The sequence below is a fragment of the Heteronotia binoei genome, chromosome 4, assembly GCF_032191835.1.
Source record: "Heteronotia binoei isolate CCM8104 ecotype False Entrance Well chromosome 4, APGP_CSIRO_Hbin_v1, whole genome shotgun sequence".
Taxonomy (NCBI): Eukaryota; Metazoa; Chordata; class Lepidosauria; order Squamata; family Gekkonidae; genus Heteronotia; species Heteronotia binoei.
This window is the reverse complement of record NC_083226.1, coordinates 33,894,259-33,913,150: the sequence shown is the minus strand read 5'-3', so window position 1 is coordinate 33,913,150 and position 18,892 is coordinate 33,894,259. Positions and strand designations below refer to the sequence as shown.

The window sequence follows — 18,892 nt, the reverse complement described above, 5'->3', positions numbered from 1 at the left end:
CTGTTGTTACCTGCCTTGAGCCCTGCTGTGCAGAGAAGGGAGGGCTAAAAATCCAATAAAACACTGAACTCTTAGCCCTAAAATATCTTAACTGTAGTGGTTACAATGCAAGGCAGAACAGGTTTCTAAGCAGGGAGTCTGTTGTGTTATGCACGATGTGGAGCATCATTTGACACTTAAATCACCAGCATTAATGCAAAGCCAAAACAACCCATCTAGTGGTAGTGATGGGAAATGTATCTGCATTTGCTACAAGCACAGAAGTATGAGTGTCCAGTAAGGTTTATTTGATTTTGTTCCTGAAAATAGCTGTACCCAAACAGTATTTGCTGCTGTGGAAACCTGGCATTGTAGACCTCTCCTCTTCCTCTGTCCAGGGATGAAATGATGACCAGTGGGATTCCCCTTTGTTGACCACACAAGTAAGTTATTCCTGATGTCACTGTCCACTGAATCTTCTTTACCCCTCAGATATGGGTTGTAGTCTGGGGTCTGTTGTTTGCACTCCCATTTGTTTTTGGCGCCCGGCTCATTCTCATGTCGTTTCTCCCCTTTTATCTATAGCAACAAATTCTTTCCTGAGCATAGTTTCAGAGGACAGTTGTGTTGGTCTGCAGTCAGCGCCGGCTCTAAAAAGCCCGTGCAAAGCTGGCACCCCAGGCAAGGCACTGCCACTGCGCCTCACCTTCTTGGTGACGGCGAGCTTGGCAGCAACTGCCACAGGTCTTCTGAGCTCAGTCATGTGCATGCATGCCAACTCTCCATCCCTCGTGTCTCTGCTTGGAAGCACAGAAGTGAGGGACTGAGCAAGGAGCCAGCGGTGAGCATGCATGCTGAGGCTGAAAGCCCCATGGCAGTTGTCTCTGAGCTCACTATTTCTCTCACTTTCAGAGGAGAGGGAGGACAGGAGGGCCTAACCGGTGCCCTCTCCCCAGAGCCATGCTCCAGGCAGCCACCTCATGCTGCCTAAAGGACACACTGGCTCTGTCTGCAATAGAAGAACTAGAATCAAATCCAGTGGTACCTTACAGACCAACAAGATTTGGGGTATAAGATTTTGAGAGTCAATGTTTCCTTCGTGGTTTCTGATGAAGGGAACTTTGACTCTATACTCCCTAAATCTTTTTGGTGTGTAAGGTACTACTGGGCTCAAATCTAGTTTCAACCAAGTACTGACATCTCTGTGGCTCTTTCTGAGGCCCCAGGATTCCTCTCTACCTCACACTCCCTTCAGAAACCAAAGGTCTTCCAGGCTTAACCTCTACTGCTTCTGATACAGCCTTTTCAGCCTGAGAAAGTCACCACAGTCCCCATGTTATGAAAGCACTCGGAAAAGAGCTATTTTACCCACTAGGCAAAGAACCAGTAGTTATTTAGGGAGTGTGTGTTATTTTTTATGCCCCATCACACATACAAAAAAGTCTGCAAATAGCATGTTCTACCTCAGCATTTTCTCCTGATGTGATAATTTACTATTTCGAAGAATTTTGTTTGATGTTTATGTCGCATTCAAAAATCTTCCGGCAACTTTAAGTGGTGAGTGCAAGATGTTACCTGTGTACTCCCATATCTATGGACAGGTGTCTGATATTGTGCACTTATTCACAGTTTCAGTATTTCTAGCAAGCCATACATACACAGAAAAAGGAGGCCAGAACTTTTCAGAGGACAGAGAGAAATAAAGCCAACTTGGACCCAAAACAGAAACTGACTAGAGTGTTCCCATATAATATGAAACTCCTTTGCTGGGTGTATGAGTTGATGTGCCACACTTTGCCAGTCATACTCTGTCCTCTGAATGCAAAAGCACCTGGTCTCTTAGATTCTAAGAGCTCATTGTTGTGATGTTATGTAGGTTATGCTAATGAATAGAAGATAAAGTAGGAGCTCCAATTAAGAGTTACATAAAGTATAAACTTTATTTTTGTAGGGAGGAATCATTGGTTTAACACTGCTTATATTTCAGTATTTACATTTTAGCAAATCCCCTTTTTTCAGTTCAAGCAATCTAAGCACATGCATTCCACCCAATACTTGATTAACCTTCAATGTTTTCAGAAAGCACTTATTCACAGTTTCAGTATTTCTAGCAAGCCATACATACACAGAAAAAGGAGGCCAGAACTTTTCAGAGGACAGAGAGAAATAAAGCCAACTTGGACCCAAAACAGAAACTGACTAGAGTGTTCCCATATAATGTGAAACTATTTTGGAAAGGGCGGGGGGGGGGGGGGGGGAAGGCAGCTTCACAACTTTTTGAATACTGTATATTCTGTCATCATTCACACTTGTACCTCAAAGGGTTTGGTTTTGTCCCTGAAACACAACAGGATAGTCTATGAGAAATGTTGTTAATTCCCCTGTTGAGGTCAGTGAGGCAGTGAGGAAAGTACCTTTACCAGAAGCAACTGCATCAATAACTTTTAGAGTGATATAGCGTTTGAGCTATGCAAAACTTAAGCCATGGTCAGACAGGGTTTTTTTTAAGAGGCCTGAAGGCTGTGCTCTTTGTTGGACCATTTCAAAAAAAGTAAAACCTGTTTGAGCAGCCAGGGGGATGAAAATGCATAGACAGCCAGTTTTCCTTCAAACGACTTTCAACTCTCTGGACTCTACGAAGCTCCCAACTGAGGAGCCAAAATTCACGCAAGGACTGAATTTAACTTCCCCATCCCCCCATTTATACGCATGTTGTTGTCTAGAAATGGTCCTACAGGTCTTCCATTTTCCACACCGTGGAAACCAGCGAGTCTCATAGCATGATATGTATGTTTGTCCAGTGAGCTCACTTCTACAAAACGGTATGGGAAGGAGGTTTCAATCTGAACTGATATCCTGAGCACCTTTTATTGATAAAAGGGTGGTGGTGGTTGGGGGCTTCATACACTGAACTGTCATCTGTTTTCAACCTTAGAGTGATATACACAATTATTCAGATTTATGAAAATGGAACCATGCAAAGAACACAGCCTGTTGTCAAGGGCTAGTGGAAACCAGTTTACGATGCTCTGAATTCTCATAAATTGGTGGGTTGTACTCTCTAGCACCATGTTCCATTTTCAAAAGCAGCGTCAAGACTCGAGTAAAACGTACCAAGTTTAGTCGAAAAGGGCAAAATAGGTCCCCATTACAGTAGCACTGAACTGTGATATAAACATGGTTAGAAAGTTACTCTTCCTAATCTCACAGTGATGAAGTATACAACAAAAACTATTTCAGCACTGAAAATCCTGTGGGTAGCAGAAGAAAGTTTCGCTGAGACTCCAGAAACTGAACGCTTTCCCGCACTGAAAATAAAATGACAAGGAGGTTTTTTTAAAAAGCAATAAAGAGCTTAAGCAATCTCAGGATTTCATATTAAAGCAAGCGTGGAAGACAGAAACCTCTTGCTTACCGGAGGCCACAACCCGGGGATCTTCATGGGCATAATGCCTGCCAGCTGCCCGGCTATCTGGGTTCTCATTCCACCAAAGCACATGAACTACGAAGTCAGAGAACTGCAGTTAAACAGGGCAACTTAATTAAATAGCCAACAAATCTTCGTCTGGAAATCTGTTCCTGAAGTAAAAGCATCATGGTGTGTTTAATAGGCTTCTTTTACTGATTTATTTAAAAGATTTCCATGTCACCGTTCCACTCAGGGTTCCCAAGGCGGTAAATATTTCTAACATTAAAAGCAGTGCTTAGCACACAAATATATAAAATATTCAGAACAATCAAAACATTTACTCTCTTGGGTCCAGAGCAGGTTTCTTTAGGAGTGGATGCGACAATACCCATTTCAAGGCAGGGGCAACTACCCCCATCTCTTTTAGAAGACTGACTTTCCAACGCACTCAGCTGCTATTACATACATGGCCATTCTATCCTGTCTGAGAGCCACTGCACAAAGCATCCCTGGTTTACCCAAAGAGGAGGCATACATCTCTTCATGCAGGAAGTGACAGCCAGCAGCTGCTGTCTGTCTTATGTCTCGTTTGTTTCCAGATGACTTCCTTACACTCATTAACTCTTGCAAACCCATCTTATCGCCAACTCAGTTCTGAGGAATAAGGCTTGTGTACACACATCACCAGAATAAAAGGTAACTGACTAAGTGTCCACGTGCAATTCAGATCTTGACTGCAATTCCTTTCCCTAACCTGAAGTAAATGTAAAGGTAGTCCCCTATGCAAGCACTGGGTCATTACCGACCTAGGGGGTGATGTCACATCATGACATTTTCTTGGCAGACTTTTTACGGGGTGGTTTGCCATTGCCTTTCCCATGAAGCAAATATAACAGCAACACATTATTTTATTCCTGTTGCCATTCAACTATATTGTGTCTCACAACAAAAGAGGCAAGTCTTGGTCGATTCTATTTAAGCTTCCATTTTACAAAACTGAGACCCATCGGTATTAGATTTCAGGACCATGTACAAGAGCGTTTAACAAGTGCATATTCCAGTACTGGTTTCAATTCAGGAAAATGTACCAGAGATCATTAGGCAGGCCTGACCTTGTGGGAAAGCATAGATTCAAATTCTGTGTCAGCCACATTGTCCCCTGATGAATCCCATCATATAGTAAGGAAGAATAGCCAAGTTTAGGCCATTCTAGAGAGTGGCAGACAAAACTGACCTACAGGGCACAATCCACCAAGACGTTCTCAGCACAAGTCCTCCTGAGTTGAACAGGAACTGTGAAGGAGCATGGTTGTTCTCATGTACAGTTTCTCTATTCATTTGAGGGAGGCCTGTGCAGGAGAACTTCCCTTTGGATTGGACCTTATGACCTTTTAATGTGCACATGTGAAGAGGCACATTGTGGATTTCCTTCCAGTTTCAGAACATCTTGCCGTTCTTAGGCAAATCAGTTATCCTACATGGAATATCACTGATAGTTCTGTGCAAAGATCTGCCAAAGGATGTAAAGCAACACAGGGTATAAAAAGATAACATGCATAAAATATAAATGGTATAAAATAATACATATGTATGCCCATTGTAAACCAAATGATTTTAAAGAAGGAAAAAGAAGAAGGAGGAGGAAAGATTGGATTATATTCTGCTCTTCACTCAGAGTCTCAGAGCAGTTTACAATCTCCTTTCCTTTCCCCTCCCCACAACAAACACCCCATGAGGTAAGCAGAGCTGAGAAAGCTCTTTCAAGAAACTGCTCTTGAGAGAACAGCTCTGAAAGAACTCATGACTGACTCAACATGCAGATGCATGTGGAAGCGTGGGGAATGAAACCTGGTTCTCTCAGATTAGTCTTTGCTCCTAACCACTATGCCAAATGTGGAGCCACAAAATAACTTCCAGCAATTATTAATTTCCCTGTATTGCTTTGAAGAACCAAGCTCAGTATTTTTTAAAAGCCCTTGCCTCTGAGATTTGTGCCAGTATGTGCATCCAAGGACAGGCACTCTACTGATTCATTTCGATCTTTCACAGGGAAATCTTGTACCTAACAAAACTAAAACCTTGCATAACTGTAATCTTTCTCATAATATTCTATTGATAGAGCATACGCAAGGCATTTTCTTGCTCAGTGGTGCAAACATTAAATTTTAGGTCAATGAATGTTCATGTAATGAAACACGCCGGGCTGTCATTGTCTAAACAAGAGAGCTCTCCTATCTTTCCCCAGTGCGGGATCCCACATCAAGAAGGAAATACTTCTAGTTCCACTTGACAAGACAATTATTCCTCTGCCAAGTCACTTCCCAGGGGCCACAGACACCAGCTGCATTTGGAAATGAACATTTTTGTACCTCTGTTAAGTAGTCCATATTCTGTGTGGAAGACTCCAATCAGCTTAGTGTAGCCCGTCTTTATATGAGCGCTAATTGCCGCTCTGAAGGATTGCCCCCATGTAGCTGGCCCACCAGGTTTCATCTGGAATGTAACCAATTCATAGACTCCTAGAGAGTGTCAGAGAAAACATCACAAATCTCTGGTTCAGGATTAATAACAGTCCTTCAACAAAACCTAACTGGCTCTGTATATTCTACAACTGGACACAAACATGAAAAATACAGGATTTGACTCTAAGCCGAGAATTCAGCATTGCATATTTCAGCCTCCACTTTTTTGAAAACAAAACTTCAAGTTTCCAGTCCTTATGGCTACAAAGGCAGCACAGAAGCTGAGTGGGCAATTCTTCCTAAAGTAAAAGATGCTCAGTATATGTCAGTGGTCAGAGCATGGGGTAAAACCCCTTGCTCACTTCATGACCAGTAGAATTAAACAAATTAAACATGCTAATTTTCTTAATCTACACAGGTTACATAATTTAGTTTATTTTGGAGCCATTTTGTGTGTGCATAGAACACAAATCTGAAATTGCACGGAACTTCAGTGCAATTAGGGTACCTAGCCTCCAGGTGGACCTGGAATTCTTCCAGCATTCCAACTGATCTCTAGACTATAGAGCTCAGTTCCCCTGAAGTAAATGGCAACTTTGGAGGGTGGATTCTGTGGAATCTACTAAGGTCTCCCCTCTTCCCAAACTCCCCCATTCTTACGTGCCATACTCTCAGTTTTCAGGAATTTTCCAGGCTGGAACTGGCACTCTTAAATCCAATTAAACAAGAACACATAATATAAAAACAAAGGAAAGTGTGCAGATAAGTCACTAGGAATATGGACAATTTTATAGCAGTAATTTCAAACTTCTCAGGTACCCTTTACTCATTGGCTTGTCAACTAAGGAATGACTGGATGTTTGGAATGGATCCTCTGCATAATGCAGAGAATTCTGGCCAATGTTCTAGGATGTAATGCTCAGTTCAAGCACAGTTCTTCCAAGGTCTCTCTGTCTCCTTGTATTAATGGAGAACCTGCATCTTGGAATATATCCAAGGGGCCCCTGCAGTTTCATCATGGAAGATTAATACTGGTGGACAAAGTTTGTACCCCATTACTGATATTTTCAGGGCTATTTTTGTAGCAGGAACTTGTTTACATATTAGGCCACACGCTCCTGTTGTAGCCAACCCTCCAAGAACTTGCAGGGCTCTTAATACAGGGCCTATTGCAAGCTCCAGGAGTACTGGCTACAGAAGGGGGTGTGGCCTAATATTCAAAGGAGTTCCTGCTACAGAAAAAGCCCTGGATAAATTCCTGGTAAGTTTCTGAACAGCCTCCAGGTTTTTGAAAACCAAGTCCTTAGAGCTGCAAAGGCAGGATGATTTGAGAACAATTGTATTACCATGTTTACTGCTGGAAAGTAAAAAGCCTAGCCTACACAGCTGAAAATCCGCCTTGAGCCCATCTGGGAAAGGGCGGAATATAAATTAACCAAAATAAAATAAAAAAATAAATGTCAGTGTAGCCACAGGCCCAATTAAGGGCTGGATATCATAGCATTAACAGCTGGGAATCTAAGTACCATGAAATAAAAGGAACTCACCATCCTTCGGAGGGCTGCCAAGTTCACACCAGGGTACCAAGTAAGTAATTTCATTCTCTTGTTTATTTAACAATGGCAGCATTTGGGACATATATTTTTCCTGCCATTCTTGGTCCTTGGCTAATGCTTCCCGGACAGCAGTTCTCTGTGCAAAGCTATCTGAAAACAGAAGAAAGATATAGTGGATTATTTTAGGCAGGCAACCAATGTTCTTCGTCATTTGGACTATTCAGATGTTTGCTTGTGCTGTGTAGAAAACAGATGCATAGTCAAGCTCATGCACATATTCCCTCCCATGTGCAGGGTGCATGAATGAAGACTTCCATCTAACACCAGTTTGTCATAGTATCCAAATGCATGTGGGTGAACAGGTTGTTTTTATTTCTTCCCTGTAAGCCAGTATTAAAGCATGCTTTGAAATCTCAGATGATGGGGAAGAAAGAACCTCCCCAGCAAATTCAGTGGTGCTTTGGTCAAACTGTGGTCAAAAGTGTTATACCTATAGAAGGACCAAACATACGTCCAGATAATGGTCACATCTAGGATGCAGTTAGGAAGTATAGTTACCAAATTAACATGTTTGCGTTTCAAACGTTATATATCCAAGAGTTCCAGGGAAAACTTTTGAGGCAGATCCAGGGATAGAGGCTGAAATTAGCTTACTTTGAAAATTTGTGGCTTAACTTTCATTGTTCTAAATTCATGATTTTGTCTTATAAATGTGAAACTGGGTCACAAGTCCAGCAGTCACTTCTGTGAGCTAACATCTTGGGTTTAAAATCCATAGCTCAGCTGTCCACTAGGAAACTCAAACTTCACCCTGTCCAAACCCAAGCAAAACCTTCCTTAAATCATTTTAATTCATATTGGGAGCCTCCAACATTAATTCTTCAGCATTTAAACTCCCTATTTGCTGATTGCTGACATAATTGAAAGCAATTCTGGAATTCTTGAATAATAGTTAAGAGGGAACTTACTTAGTGTGAACCATTATTACTTTGGATGCCAGTACAACTCTTCAGTACAGTTAAGGTTGGTAAGGGAAGGGTCCCCATTACTTTTATTTACCTTGTATATACCCTGCCTTTCTTTATAATGGACACTCAAAGTGCCTTCCATCATTCCCATCTCCTCTATTTTATCCTCATAACAGTCCTGTGATGAGCCTTTGTGACTGGTCCAAGACAACCAAGCAAGTTTCCATGGCCGAGTGGGAATTTTAACCTGGTCTCCTAGATCCTAGTCCAGTAGTCTGACCACTCCATCCCCCTAGTTCCCCATGAAGCTACAGCTTCATTTCTATCTCTCAGCAATCAAGAAATCCCCAACACTATGTCTGTCCTACTATTTGGTGGCCAAGGAGAGAGGGGTACCTTTTTATATTTCTTTTTCAATCCTTATGCCTGGACCAATGGAAACTGACCCTCACAGACCAACTTAAATCCCAGCTGTTTGATCTACCAAAAAGACTGCATAGTTTATACACACGCTGCTATCTTATTACGGTATACACAGCTCTTGGTGCCATTTCCCTAGCCCAAAATAGAAATACAACAGAAGCACTGCTGTTCCTTCTGGAAAAGCATTACTATTTGTGCTTGCTATGAGAGCCCTCTGTATTAACCCTGAGCCAAATCAGAGGATGCAAATATACAAATGGGGGGCTGATGGAGGATTTATGTGACGACATTTGAAAAGCAGCATGTTATGTAGCTTTCAAAACTAAGCCAATTTCAGCACAGGATGCCCAGTGTATTCTGTACAAACACACACATTATGCAATACAAGAATCATTAAACTGGAACAAGGTAAAGCAATTTCAGTGACACTGAACTGGAAGGTCAGAAACCAGAACCTAAACCCCTGAGGCATTTTATTAGGCGACAGGGATTTTTTTTTTTTAAAAAAGTCATTTCATAAAAACTGTGTTAATAGGTGTGCTACGACCTAGAAATTTCAGAACACTGAAATTTCAATACTCAGATTAACAATTTCCTTCTGAATTTATTTTTTTCTGAAAATAAACGTCCCTGTTGTTTATTTCCCCAACTCTTTTCCCTTTGCTCCGCTTCCACCAGTCTCTGTAAAGAGAGAATCATTCAAAAGGGGTGCAAGTGCTTAATCAGCCTTTTCCCAAAAATAGCATCTTCCTCAAAATCAGGGCAGAATAGAAGCCACTTGAGAGAAAGTACCACATGACTGGGTTAAGAGCAAGCTCTGATTCAGCCACAGAGGGAAGGCCCCCTCTCTCAGCTCCCACATCTGTAAAGAGAAGGGCTAACACTGGTCTACCCTTACAAAGATATTATAAAACTGCTACAATACACATTAAGCATTTTAGGAGAAAAAGGTAAAGGTAGTCTCCTGTGCAAGCACCAGTCATTTCTGACTCTGGCGTGACGTCGCATCATGATGTTTTCAAGGCAGACTTTTTACAGGGTGGTTTGCCATTGCCTTCACCAGTTATCTACACTTTCCCCCCAGCAAGCTGGGTACTCATTTTACAGACTTTGGAAAGATGGAAGGCTGAGTCAACCATGAGCCAGCTACCTGAACCCAGCTTCCCCTGGGATCGAACTCAGGTCATGAGCAGAGCTTGGACTGCAATACTGCAGCTTACCACCCTGCACCACAGGGCTCTGTACTTTAGAAGATGTGTATCATAAATACCAAGGGTTACAATAGTTTCATAGGTACATTAGGATTGGTGACTTGAGTCAGCAAGCTTCTTGCCTCCTCTGCATTATCTGTAGCTGCTGAACTTAAAAATGTACTTCTGATGGCATATGTGACCTGTTAAACCATGGGACAACCACAGTAAGCGGCTGCTACTCTGAAATTTGGCAATGGGGTACATGGGCAGCATGCTGAATATGGCCCATGGAGATGTGGTTTCAAATCCCCATTCAAGAGCGACCCTGCCTGGTCCAATCACTCTCTCCATGGGTCTAGCCTACCTCACAGGGTTGCTGTGCCACCCTACGCTCCTTAAAGGAAAGACAACATCTATGTAAACAAATACACAGTCAATCACATTATGAGATATCAGAGGCCAAACGCCAGAAGGAAGAGGTCAAAAGTTCTGTTAGTAGCTTAAAAAAAAAAAAAACTCTAAAAGTTCAAAAAGGAATAATTCCATTATCTTCTCAGAATACAATGCATTGTGAAGTTGAGCCGTCCATACCATACTTCCAAATATGGAAAGCTTTATTCATTCCCCCAAACTCCACGGTCCAATAGCCAACCATAGGAGACTGCGCAGTCCGAAGGTGAATGTTTTTGCTGGTCAGCTCCAGGAAGTTTTTCATCTTGTCTGGTTTAACAGTGTAAGTACGAAATTCATAGAATGTGCCATCGCCTTGCCTGGGCCCTGTGGCAAAAGACGATGAAACCTGCAAGACAGAGACTTTTTTGGCATGTGTGTTTGCTTTAATCTTCAGTGGCTTAATTTCCTTTTACACACGTCATGTTAATTTACTGGATCAGTGAACTGATCTATTAGTTTGCAGGCAACAGGAGCTGGGACTTGAAACCTGAGCCAGGCCGAGTTTCCTCTGCTGAAGAGACAATTACCAGCTACTGAAGAAGTCAAAGAGTTGGTTTTTTACCCCACCCTTCACCACCCGAAGGAGTGTCAGAGCACCTTACAATCATATCCCCTTCCTTTCCCTGAAATAGTCACCCTTGTGAGGTAGATGGGGCTGAGAGAGTTCTGAGGGAACTGTGATTGGCCCAAGGTCATCCAGCTGGTATCATGTGGAGAAGTGGGGAATCAAACCTGGTTCTCCAGATTAGAGTCCACTGCTCTTAACCAAGAAGAAGGAGGTGCAACCTGGAACTGATCACTAGAATTATGAAATTCAGTAAGCTTTTTCTAAAGCAACTCTATTTAGTAGTATCTTGTAAAACAGCATGATGATGACGATAATAATAAATAGCAATAAAGGCAAGATAGGAGATGCAACGAATGGGAATACCATTGTTGTAAATAAATAATATTAAATAATGGGCTAGATGGCATCACAAACACCATATCAAGCAGAAGTACAATTAAACTGTTAAGAATAGATGAAGAGGGGGAGCTGTGTTAGTCTCTCTGCAGCAATAGAAAAGAGTCCAGTAGAACCTTAAAGACTAACACAATTTGTGGCAGGGTAGGAGCTTTTGTGAGTCACTGCTCATGCCTTCAGATACTTCTGAAGACGTTAACAGTGACTCTCAAATGCTCCTACTCTGCCACAATTTTTTTTAGTCTTTAAGGTACTATTGGACTCTTGTTCTTTTCTACTAAGAATGGGATAGTATTAGTGTGATTTGGGAAAAGCTGTCCATTGGGGCCAAGAATTTATGCCAGGTTAATTACTTTTTCTTTACTTCATTTATACCCCACCTCCCCCTACCAATGGAATTCAAAGTGGTTTACATTATTCTCCTTTAATTTATTCTCACAACAACCACTCTGTGAGGTAGCTTAGGCTGAGAGTGTGTGACTGGCCCAAGATCATCCAGCAAGCTTATATCACTCTTCTTTCCTCCATTTTATCCTCATGGCAGCCTTGTGGTGGGTAAGGTTAAGAGTGTGTGATTGGCCCAAGGTCACCTGACCAGCTTCCAAGGCAGAGTAGGGATTCAAACCCAGGTCTCCTAGATACTAATTTGAAACTCTAACCATTACACCATGCTGCCTCCTGAATCACTTTTGTTCGCTTTTTCCAGCTATATTCCATGCCTGAATATATGGCCTCATGCTTTAGCATGGCAGAAGGGCATACGCAGACTGTAACCTGAGATGTGTAATTGCAGGCTAGATGGTAAGCAACAAAAGTGTATTTTGGGCCCTCTTCAGCTCACAGAAGTCAGCAGTTTACAAACACCAAACAGTACATTATTTAGCTGTTGCCAAAGCTGGGTAGTTTCCTAATTAAACAGAACTATCGGGCACTGAGCAATGCATTTATTTTTGACCCTTTCATAGCCATTTTTTTCCAGTTCAGGCTGCAGGCAACACCTATGACTACAGCAATCACTTAATGCAATGCAGAGTCAGCAAACTTTGCTTCAAGACACACAAGCAAGAAAAAACAATGGCTGTATTTGCACTATTTTTACACCTCAGCAGCACCTACCAAGAGCACCTTCTAAAAATGGATGTTGCTGTCTATTTCAGCCATATAATTTGCAAGGATTCCAACTGTCTTTATTGCCCTATTTTTGCTGTCCCAGGAGAAGCAACTGGCAGCTACATAAATCCATCCCTGGAAGACTGTGGAGGTTTACTGTGGGGAAGGCTGGCTCATAGCACCTGAAGCTATTTATACTTCTGACAACAGAAAAATGTTGACTTCACTGGAATAACACAGGAAAGCTTTCAGTTGTTCTGGATTCTTCTCCTTGGGATTTTGTTAAATGTAACATTTTTTTTTAAATTTGTACAAATAAACAAGTAACACACTCCTGCCTAGGTCAAAACGGCATTTTGTTTTTGCCAATCTTCTTTAAAAGTTCTCTTTACAACAGCAATCCATGCAAATTGTGCAATTACATTGCAAGGCAGCACACACCCCTGAGGTCATTTTGAAAGTTCAAGGCAAGAAATGGAGCCTGCAAAAGTCAAGAAGCAGCCTTTGGGAATATACCCTTTTTTAAAAAAACGTCAAGGAGAAAAAGACTTGGACAAAGATGATACTCTGTTGCATCAGATCAGTGGCCTATCATCTGGTCCAGCATCCTGTTTCACACTGTGACCACCCAGTTGCCCTAGAACACCAATAAACAAGAAGTAAAGGCCAAGACTTTCCCCTGATGTTACCTCCTAGTACTGGTGTTCAGAGGTATAGTACCTCCAAATGTGGAGGCTCCCCTTAGTCTACCTGGCTAGCAGCCACTGATAGACCAATCCTTCAAGAAACAGTCAGATTTTAAAGTCATCTGGGCTAGTGGCCATTATTGCATCTTCTGATAGTGAATCCCAAAATGTAATCAACTGTTGAATTGACAGTGGTTCCCTCCGCCTTCCAGAAGAGGGCATGCTGTTAAAGCAGAATAGAAAAAATAGAAAGTACAGACTGAGCTAGAAACTAGCTGTTTGGACAGTTAGCTGGACATCCTGCTTAGATCACAGGAATCACATTCATAACACATACATGGTGTCAAGAGATTGAGTTTCTTAGGTGGGTTAATCTTGATCTCTTATGTTGTGTAAAGGCTCAAGCCCTTGTTCATTCAAAGATTTCACTTGTGTGTAAGTCATTTAGGAACAGACTTTTAGACAGTTAGGTATCAGAACAGCTGGGTCTGTCTTCAATCACATACAACTGGTTATAGTCAAGCATTTCACCTGACAGTTTGACATCTAGAATGGTAAAAATTGGCTTGACCGTTCTTGATCTAGGTGGAACATCTAAATCAATTAACCATCTGGATTGGCTGGCCTACAGAGATCAGAATATAGGGAGTCAGAGTTTAGTTCAAAGGGTCTCCAGTCTTCAGCTTGTAGGTGGTAGGGCTGAAGATGTTGCAGGATGAGTGAATCTGTTTGTCACTGACTTCCACAAGGCTGTGTGAGTTATTTTGCTGTGAAATGCTTACTGAGTTCCTGGGGAAAGTCTTAAAGGTTATGACTGGCTGTAGGGCTATGTGGTAAGCATAGATAGCTTCTTGTTTTGTTTCGCTAGCTTTGCTAATAGTGAGAACCTTTTTCTTTTGTATGTTTTATTTTATCCATGTTCTGTTCTATTCTTTATTTTTTTAAAAATTAAACTTTAAACCTAGCCTTGTCCAAATCTGTATAATTGGCTTTTTTAATCTTTCCATTTTACTACTCCAAAGGGAAAGACTCCTCCCTAAGTTCTTGTAGGATATTCCCTTGAAAGGACCCACAACCTTGATTAAAATATTTTTTTCTCTTTTACCTCTACCAACCACTCCCAGATGTGTAGTTCTGTGGAGAGCACTTGCCAGAATGTGCAGAAAGGAAAGCACATCTGTGTGTAATGAGCTGGGAAACCATTCTGGATTTCCACCACTGACTTTAGGCACTTTCCTGCACCAATAAAACCAGCATGGTGGTGAACCAGCCTGGTATAGTGGTTGGACTACGACTGAAGGACCGAGGTTCAAAACCCCTGTTCAGTCATGAACCTCACAGGGTGCTCTTGGGCCAGGTATTATCTGTCAACCCAACCAACATCACAGGGTTGTTGTGAAGCTAAAACTAGGAAGGAGAAAACCACACACTTCTAGCCAGGCTGACTAATCTTCTTTTTGTATGCTCCACTTTCCTCAGTTAAGCTGGTGCAGCACCGGAAGGTCAGAGTGTCACACTAAATTCTGGGAGGCCCAGGTTTGAATCCCCTCCTACCACGGAAGCCTATTGGGTGATCTAGGACAAGACGCACACCCTCCGTATAACCTGTTCCACAGGGTTGTATGAGCATAAACTGGAGGAGAAAAGCTGCTTTAGGTCCTCATCTCGCTCAGGCTTCCTTCCTCACGACTTCTACCACCCCCTCCACCCATACACGCTTTTCCCCAAAGGGCTGCCCTCTTTGGCAGAGTTCTTTTGTGTGAGAGGCCAACACTCGACAGGGAAAACTCACCAGGGACACTGTGAAGTCCTGCGGATGGAACTGCCTTCTCTCCCGCACAACTGAAAGCCCCCAAGGGAAAAGGAAAGGCGATGCCCGCCCCCAGTCCAGCTGTAAACTCCCCTCACGACCCTCCCTTACCTGGAGAGTAGCCCCTCGCCACGCCGCGGCAATTCCCCCGAAGAGAGCCCGCGACCCCAACATGGTTCCCTCCGTTCTGGGTTTCTGCAGTCCTCTTTAAAGGAGCTTCCTCCTGCTTCTGCAGCTTCTCTTGCCTGGCCCGCCCGCTGGCGCTGCGCTAAACATTGGACGGCCTCGACCTCGTGGCTTCATTCCACAATCATAACTCCGCGGGCGGCTGCCTCTGAATTGCAGCACAAAGAGCGGCCGGGGAAAGACAGCCGGTGGGGAACAGGAAAGCGTTTCAAAATGTTTAGCTTGTAGATAGATGGGAAGGAATAAGTCACCCCCAGAAACTGGTTGGGCATGGCGAGGGAAGGGAGGGTTTTTTTTCCCCTGGGCTCCTTATCGTAGTATATATAAAGTAACTGGAAAACAAAAGGAAGTTAAATTTAGTGCAGCTGATATTATTGTGTTTTTAAGGAGCTCAGTGCCCAGGATTATCAGTCTCCAGCAGTACCCGATTAAACCCTGTGGAGGCACCTAGGCAGTCACAATCTTGGGGGGCCCCTCGCAAATTATCTGAGTTGGAGCGCCCACCTTGCTGCCCTCGGCCTCCACTGCAGCCTGCAGGCACCTTCTCAAAAGCCCCTTTGACAAACTTTGGGGTACAGGCTGAGAGAGGAAAGCTTGGCAACGACCTCAGCAGCCGCCACACCAGGCAAGTTGGGCAAAGAGCAGCTCAGTCGCTGGCTGTGCATGCAGGCTGGGAGGGCTGCAAGCAGGGGAGAAAGGGGGGGGGAGCCAGCCTGGGGGCCCATAGGTATGTGCCTAGTAGGCCTAATTGTTAATCCAGCCCTGGTCTCTAGGTGAGGTTTCCGAATCCCAAACTGGACTCACCACAAAGTTTTAGCAAGAGCCACAGCCCAATTCAAGATGTTGGTTTGAAACCCTCCATCATGGCTTGGGGTTCTGGGATAACTGAACAACTGTCTTCTTCTCCTCTACATTCCCATCCAGGAATTAAGGTCATAAGGAGCCACCATCCTGACTGCCCCATCAACCAGAGAAGCTTGTCTGGGAGCACACAAGATAGGGCCTTTTCTGTGGCAGCCCCACAGTTCTGGAACAGCCATTCCAAGGATGTGGCCAGGCCCTGGCTCCTTTATTGTCAATTTTTAGGAGGGAGTTGAAGAGTTTTATTTAGGACTGCATTTGATTTATTTATATTTTATTATTGTTAGTGCTAATTGGAGTTTTTAAACAATAACGGGTTTTTATAATTGCTGATTTTATTATGTTTTTCATAATGGTTTACTTATATTGAAAGCTGTCTTGTGTTCCGCAAAGGAGAAAGGCAACAAACAAAACAGAAACCCAGAGACCTTCTGTTGTTACAGGTTTCTGTTCACAGATATATTTCTGTGTTTTGCTATATGGATTTCTGTTGTATAGGGTAGGGAATAATATATAAGCTAAATTCAGACATGGCACAAAACCTTGGTTTATTTAAAATCCGATTACCTTGTGACATGTGGACATGGATTGCAAATGAATATTCAGATGATGGTTGACTGCACCAAATGCTGGTTTCATCAACTTTGTCACTCTTGCAGAAACCCTGTTACTATCCCAGAATGCATTGCAGTAAGGGCAGCACCAGGTAACAGTCTATGATTAAGCCAGGATTTCAGCATTAATATGTCATATGAAGCCATAATTAATATATACTGTGGTTAATAAATCACCTTCAAACCATGATTTCACACTGTGTTTGAACAGACAGTAACTATGTTTAGTTATTAGAATGGCAGCAGTAGCCCACATCTGGACAATCACACTGCTCACATGTTAATAAAATTATGATGTTTGAACTCGGATACAGTGCGGCAATAATGAATGTTGGCCAAAAGAGATCTGGAGTTCAGATTCCTACCTATCAATGATAAGAAAGATCTGGAGCCTCTTCAAGACTAAAATACATATTATAGCCTAAATTTTTGGGAGCCAGAGCACTCTGTCAGAGGCATGAAGTGGTGACATATAGAGATAGATACTAGATAGCTAAGACACACACATATGCACATCAAAATACAAACCGTAATAAGATGGCTTAGAAATGGAGATCAGAAAACCCAGTAGGTGTAGGTGTTTGATACGATGCTGCTCAGTTCAGATAAAAACAAGACCCAGACAAAAGAATAAATGTCAAACCAGAGTGATATGGACCACTTCCAATTGGAGATGAGCTGGTGAAATAAGAACTATGTACATAAATCTGCCAGGAGCCCATTTTCATTCTGTAGTAAACTCTTGCCCTGGCCTGCATAGCCTAGGTTAGCATGATCTTGTCACATCTTGCATACTAAGCAGAGTCAGCCCCGGTTAGTATTTGTATGGAAAACCACCAAGAAAGTCTAGGGTCACTATGGAAAGGCAGACAATGGCAAACAGACTCTGAATATTTCTTGCCTTGAAAACCCTGTGGGGTCACCATAAATTGGCTGCAGCTTGACAGCAAAAAACCAGCTTTTCTGTTCCCAGTCTCTGTTGAGCCTATGTTTCCATATCTAACTCAGCAGCTTTATGCCTTTTGAAATGTTTTCCACTGCAGTTTGGTTGTTACTGAATATCCAGGGAGGCTGCAGTATTTTGAGAGAACATCTGGAGAGCCAGTTTGGTGTAGTGGTTAAGTGTGCGGACTCTTATCTGGGAGAGCCGGGTTTGATTCCCCACTCCTCCACTTGCGCCTGCTGGAATGGCCTTGGGTCAGCCATAGCTCTGGTAGGAGTTGTCCTTGAAAGGGCAGCTGCTGTGAGAGCCCTTTCCAGCCCCACCAACCTCACAGGGTGTCTGTTGTGGGGGAGGAAGGTAAAGGAGATTGTGAGCTGCTCTGAGACTCTTCGGAGTGGAGGGCGGGATATAAATCCAATATCTTCTTCTTCATCTTCTTGCATAGACAGTCCATTCTGACCAGTGTTAATGTCAGGAGGACACAGCATCCAAGGATGTACAAGTGAGTGAACTCTTTTTATGTTATGTCTGAAATTATTGGGTTGTCCTTTGAGAATGTAATTTGGAGTAGATATAGGACAGAACGGGATTATGTTAAGCAAAGGAAAGCTCTCTGTATTTGTATCTGCATTGGGTGACCCATTGTTACTAGTCAGGACTTGTTTCTAGTTGGGGGACATGTCTGTAAACCAGAAATGTGCTTCGCTCACCCCACCCTGGCTCATGAGAGCAAAAGATCGTCTTCTAGAAGAGGCTGCAGATCCTTTGTGATGCCCTGGAGATGTTTACCACTGGGGTGCTACATTCTGTTAATCCTCCTTGAATCTTCCTGGATGTCCTTAGGCCTGTCACTTTTGCTTCACTTAAGCCAAGAAAACTTTGTAAATGTGGGGGGCGGGGGAGGATAATCCAGTATACATTACTGTTAATCCCTTGCAGGAAAGGTAATATAGTAATACATATTATTGCCTCATTTCCTTCTGCAACTGGGCCAGCCCTGATTAGCTATCACATCTAAGCATAGATTGAAGAGAAATATCCCTGATGCTCTAGACCATATCACAGTGGGGCAGTGCTTGGCTTGAAAACAAAAAGGGGATAAATACTACAGGTGATATAGAAGCATTTATTTTTTAAAACCTCAGTATTTTTAGAAAGAACTGTATTGAGATTTAAGCTTTTCCTGTTAAAACTGCAAACAATGCAACAGTCAGTAGTAAAATTTGATTATACACAATAGGGGAGGGGAGCTTTCAGGATGAATTAATTCCTCCA

General features: G+C 42.7%; 1 protein-coding gene across 1 annotated transcript; it reads right to left on the bottom strand.

The window, feature by feature from the left end:
- Positions 1–1,893: 1,893 nt before the first annotated feature.
- On the bottom strand, positions 1,894–12,124 carry LOC132570093 (protein NipSnap homolog 3A-like). The gene is made up of 6 exons (XM_060236529.1): positions 12,095–12,124; positions 10,582–10,849; positions 7,398–7,556; positions 5,758–5,907; positions 3,395–3,481; positions 1,894–3,287 (listed from the first exon to the last, which is right to left on the bottom strand). The coding sequence occupies exons 1-6, from the start codon at positions 12,122–12,124 to the stop codon at positions 3,211–3,213; spliced, it is 771 nt and encodes a 256-aa protein (XP_060092512.1). The 3' UTR covers positions 1,894–3,210.
- Between the last annotated feature and the right edge of the window lie 6,768 nt (positions 12,125–18,892).